The 4685-nt window shown below is 37.6% G+C and overlaps 1 protein-coding gene across 1 annotated transcript; it reads left to right on the plus strand.

The window, feature by feature from the left end:
* The first annotated feature begins 1359 nt into the window (after positions 1-1359).
* LOC130686971 (uncharacterized) lies at positions 1360-2557 on the plus strand. The gene is made up of 6 exons (XM_057510134.1): positions 1360-1445; positions 1519-1604; positions 1667-1837; positions 1953-2142; positions 2202-2345; positions 2416-2557. Exons 1-6 carry the CDS (start codon positions 1360-1362, stop codon positions 2555-2557), a joined length of 819 nt encoding a protein of 272 aa, XP_057366117.1.
* Positions 2558-4685: the final 2128 nt, after the last annotated feature.

A 4685-nucleotide genomic window follows, 5' to 3' on the forward strand; every position in this document is an offset into this window, starting at 1 on the left:
TTTTATGAAATCTGCACAAGCCATTCCAGAAATAGTTTCAATTTACGCTGGTCGAATAGCTCCACTCGCTGACTGCTTTCTTAAGTAAAGCAATTACAGTTTCGAAAAAAATTTTATTTTCGAAGGAAATAGAGGCGATCAAGCGCGAATAACCATCAATGACTCCGTGAGTAGTGAATCTATAACTGACATTATAGCTAACAGTAAAGGAAACTCACGAAAGTAATGAAAACATGATGATAAATGAATAAATTACCGATTCATTTATGGTGGCCATCAATGTGTCACAATGACAGTGGAGCTTTAACTTTCTACACCCGATGCTTTATCCATTCAATCATGGTTGCATTTTACATTTGCCTGTTCTCCCATAACTTGCACGCAGTTATTTTTGCTACAAGAACATTTGTTGTAATGGTGCAGCCTTTGAACATCTGCAAACTAGTGTTCGAACAATGCAGATGCTTTGTTGAGAGCTTGTTTGATACTTAATGTAAATACAAGAGTTAACGTTACCAATTTGGATTGCATCTTAACCTATCTGTGGGATATGTGTCTATTTCTGCATTAGATACCTTTGGTCTAGCTGTAGGATTTGCCCCCTTTAAGACTCGAAACACAGTTCCTCTGCTGATCTTCAGCAAATCAGCAATCTTTGCAACAGGGACTCTCTGGTCTAAACGTGAACAAAAAATCAGATTCACATTGCGATTTGTAACTTCATGAATGTCACTTACCTAAGTACCTTTTCAGTAAATCCATGTCAACAGCAAGCTTTGGTCTCCGAGCAGTAGTTGAAGTAGAACGTTCCACTGCAGGTGCAGTGTGAACTTCTAGTAGAGAAATTTCCACGGTACATCCACAAGTAAGGCAAACCTCAAATAACGTTAAATGTTTTAGGAGCTCCGTACTGGGAATTCGAATCGAAAAGACTATTGATGAGATGTGCAGCAAGCAAGCAGCCTAGCAGATGATGTGCAATAAAACGTACTGCATGAAAACGTTCCGCATATCTTTCAAAGCGTACTCTGGTGATGACAATTTTTTTGGTAGCCAGAGGCCAGGTGGCGCTAGTGCCCTATGCGGACTATCAAATTTCCCATCTCATAGCTCCATTGCACCGCTTCTCCCATTCCCCGCCAGGTGGCAGCATAGTTTTGACGGATAGCTTTTGAAATAGCCTTGCGGGATAGCTTTTCTGATAGCCAATTGGTATAGCGGGGGGAGGGATAGCATGCCAGGTTGAGGGGCGGGTGCTGGATAGCATGCTAGGTTGAGGTGCTGGCTTATAAGTTGCGGGTGATCATAATGGCACTAAAAACTTGCCATAACGTTTTTAATGAAGGTGGGATTGGCGTGATGTCACTGGACGTCGTATTTGAGGTTTGCCTTACTTGTGGATGTACCGTGGAAATTTCTCTACTAGAAGTTCACACTGCAACATGGTATGTACAGCCTTTAATTTCATTCAGAATTCTGCCTAAACGTACACAAGTTGCAATTCTATGTCCTAATCAGTGTGAAAGCAGTGGAACGTTCTACTTCAACTACTGCTCGGAGACCAATGCTTGCTGTTGACATTGATTTACTGAAAGGGTGCTTAGGTAAGTAACATTCATGAAGTAACATATCACAACGTGGATCTGATTTTTGTGTTTACGTTCAGACCAGAGAGTCCCTGTTGCAAAGATTGCTGAATTGCTGAAGATCAGCAGAAGAACTTTGTTCCGAGTTTTAAAGGAGACACATCTTACAGCTAGACCGAATTACACAAAGATATCTGATGAACAACTAGACACATACCTCACAAATATGTTACGATGCAACCCACAGTTTGGTATTGTTACTTCCTGTATTTGATTTAAAGTGTCAAACAGACTCAACAAAACTTCAGCACCCTGAAAATTTGTGCCAAATTGCATGTCACTTTATAATGCATTGTTCGACAACAGGTTTGCAGATGTTCAAAGGCTGCACCATTTCAAAAAATGTTGTTCTCAAGCAAAAACAACTGCGCGCAAGTTATGGGAGAGTCAGGCAAATGGAAAATGCACCTATGATTCAACGGATAAAGCGTCGGGTTTACAAAGTAAGAGCTCCACTGTCATTGTGGCATATTGACGTCCACCACAAAATGGATCGGTAATTTACTTATTTATTCTCTTATTTGGATAATCGTTTACAGTTTCCTTTAATTTTAGCTATGGGTTCATTATACACGGAGCCATCGATGGTTATTCGCGCTTGATCGCCTATATTTCCTTGGAAAATGACAATTTTTCTGAAACTGTAATCGGCTTATTTGAGAAAGCAGTCAACGAGTGGGGCTGTCCCGCAAGCGTAAGGTAAGCATATTTTTGGAATTATTGGAAAATTCTCTGATGAAATACCAATAATTTTTCTTATACAATCTAGGTCCGATCATGACGGTGAAAACGTTCGGGTTATTCGAAAGAGTTTTCGCACGGGATCATCTGTTCACAATCAGCTTGTTGAACGTCTCTGGAGTGATGCAATTGAGAGATGCACCGATACTTTTATGAATATATTTGAGTAACCTCCATCGAGTGGCAAATTTAGTGCTTCTACTATTTCCTTGTCTTACATTATTCTAGGCAGATGGAAACAGATGATATTCTTAACGTATACTCGGATGTAGACCTTTTTCGCCTCCACATAGTTGGCTGTGATTTGATTCAACGCTCGTTACAAACTTTTCGGGAAGCATGTGTAACGAATCGTCTAGCGAAGCCCCTTCTTACCTTCTTCCACAAATAGACTAGAATCTTATACCTGTAGCCCCTTGTTATTCAGAGCCAAATTATTGCCCTCCTGCTAACGGCGTCGTACCTTAATGTCTCCACACACAAAATAACTATTGACCACAATCAGTCGGAATGATTCAGTAAAAACTGTATGACTTCAACATTGGCACCAGAAACCGGGTTAATAATATAGTCACCATTAGGAAATTCAGATAGCCTGCCACGAAACAGAAGAATTGTAACCTTTGACCATTATTCGGATGCAAATTTAAAAAAAGTACTGATCGTTATCGATTTTGATAGTTCAATCTTAACTGATCGTGACGAAATATTGATCTAATCCACCTCAAGATCAAAATGGAATTGCAGCGCCACCTATGAATTAAAAATGCAAGTTTCACTTTTATCGCTGACGATTGACGAAACTTTATGCATAATACATGACGAAAAACGTCCAGGTTTCAATTCTGATTCTCTGTGCTTAGTCTGCTCTGCTTATACATACTTTTATGCCAATTCTGAATTTTAATTATAATAATGGCTGAAGTCTATTACAGTGATGAAAGTGGCACGACCACACTGGGGTAAAACTGTAGGTTATTGTAATAAAAAATTTAAATTTCAGAAAAGAATGCTAAATTCACAGATTTCAGCTTTCTAGCAGTGGCCCTAACCATGTGAAAACTGATGCAAGTGAAAGGGAAGCCTTTAGAATTACAAAATTATTTTTATCTCGTGCTAAAAAAGGTGCATAGGTTGCATATGTGCCGCCGAAATTCTTTAATAAAAGCTTGTTAGACCGCCCCAAAAGATCGAAGACATGTTACTGGGAATTACTTCTTACTAAGATATTGTTTGTTTTTAAAGAGCTTTTATTGATGATATTTTGGTTCAATTTTTTTTTTGCACACTGACCGACAAATACACTAGGAGAGGGTACACTACACGTAGGGGAGACTGGACCTCTTGGACAGTTTCGGTTTTACCCTATTATCTAATATACCACCTACGCAAAATTTTGAAAACTTATTTGAATTTATTGAAAACTTATTGAATTTAGAACGTTTCCGTCACCCTCCTGATTGTTTTTTAAAGATGCCATGTCAGTTTTTTAGAATTTCTAACGATTTTTATTTAACGGTAAACTTGGACCGAATCGGGGTGATTTTGCGCGGACCCTTGTCCCACTTCAGACGGTGTCAAAAGAGGTAGAATTAGTATTATAATTTTACTCTTATTTCTACTTTGCTGTTAACTTAGTGAACAATAAAAATGCAGTTTTCATAAGATATTACCTGAAAAAAAGACTTTTTTTTATCCCTGAAATATTTCCATTTTACTGATAGAGAAGACATAGGAGGAGGTGAAGACAACACAACACCGATAATTTGGTAATTTAAGGTTTTCAATCGATTTTACTGATTATTTATTTATAATGTCATGGCTGCGTAAGCCGATGAAAGTTTTAAAATGTGATAAGTTATGAAATAACATGTAATTAAAACCGCTAAATAATACAGAAAAGTATTACATTTTTTTCAAAATAAAATGCTTTTTTATTTAGGATTAAAAGGTGTAAATAAGCATTAGCTGTATCCTAAATGTTCCGTTAAACTGAAACATTTCAAATTTTCTTCTCTCTTGCACACCCATTTCGTGTCCAATATCACCCATGTCGTTTGCACAACTTGGCCCCAAAAAAAATTTTTCGCAGAAAAACTGATTTATTTATTTTTAAATGACTAAAATTATTTTGCCTTTCAAATATTATTAAAAAATCTTTGCTCTACCTGCTGCCAATATTTATAAAAGTATTATTATAAAAAGGTTAAAAAAAAATCGCACTTTTTTCTTTTTTTCCGACCCAGCTTATTCTGCACCTAAATATCCAAGCCCCGCAAGCGTTTCGTGGTTTCAGTG

This window comes from Daphnia carinata, chromosome 8 (genome assembly GCF_022539665.2).
Source record: "Daphnia carinata strain CSIRO-1 chromosome 8, CSIRO_AGI_Dcar_HiC_V3, whole genome shotgun sequence".
Lineage (NCBI taxonomy): Eukaryota > Metazoa > Arthropoda > Branchiopoda > Diplostraca > Daphniidae > Daphnia > Daphnia carinata.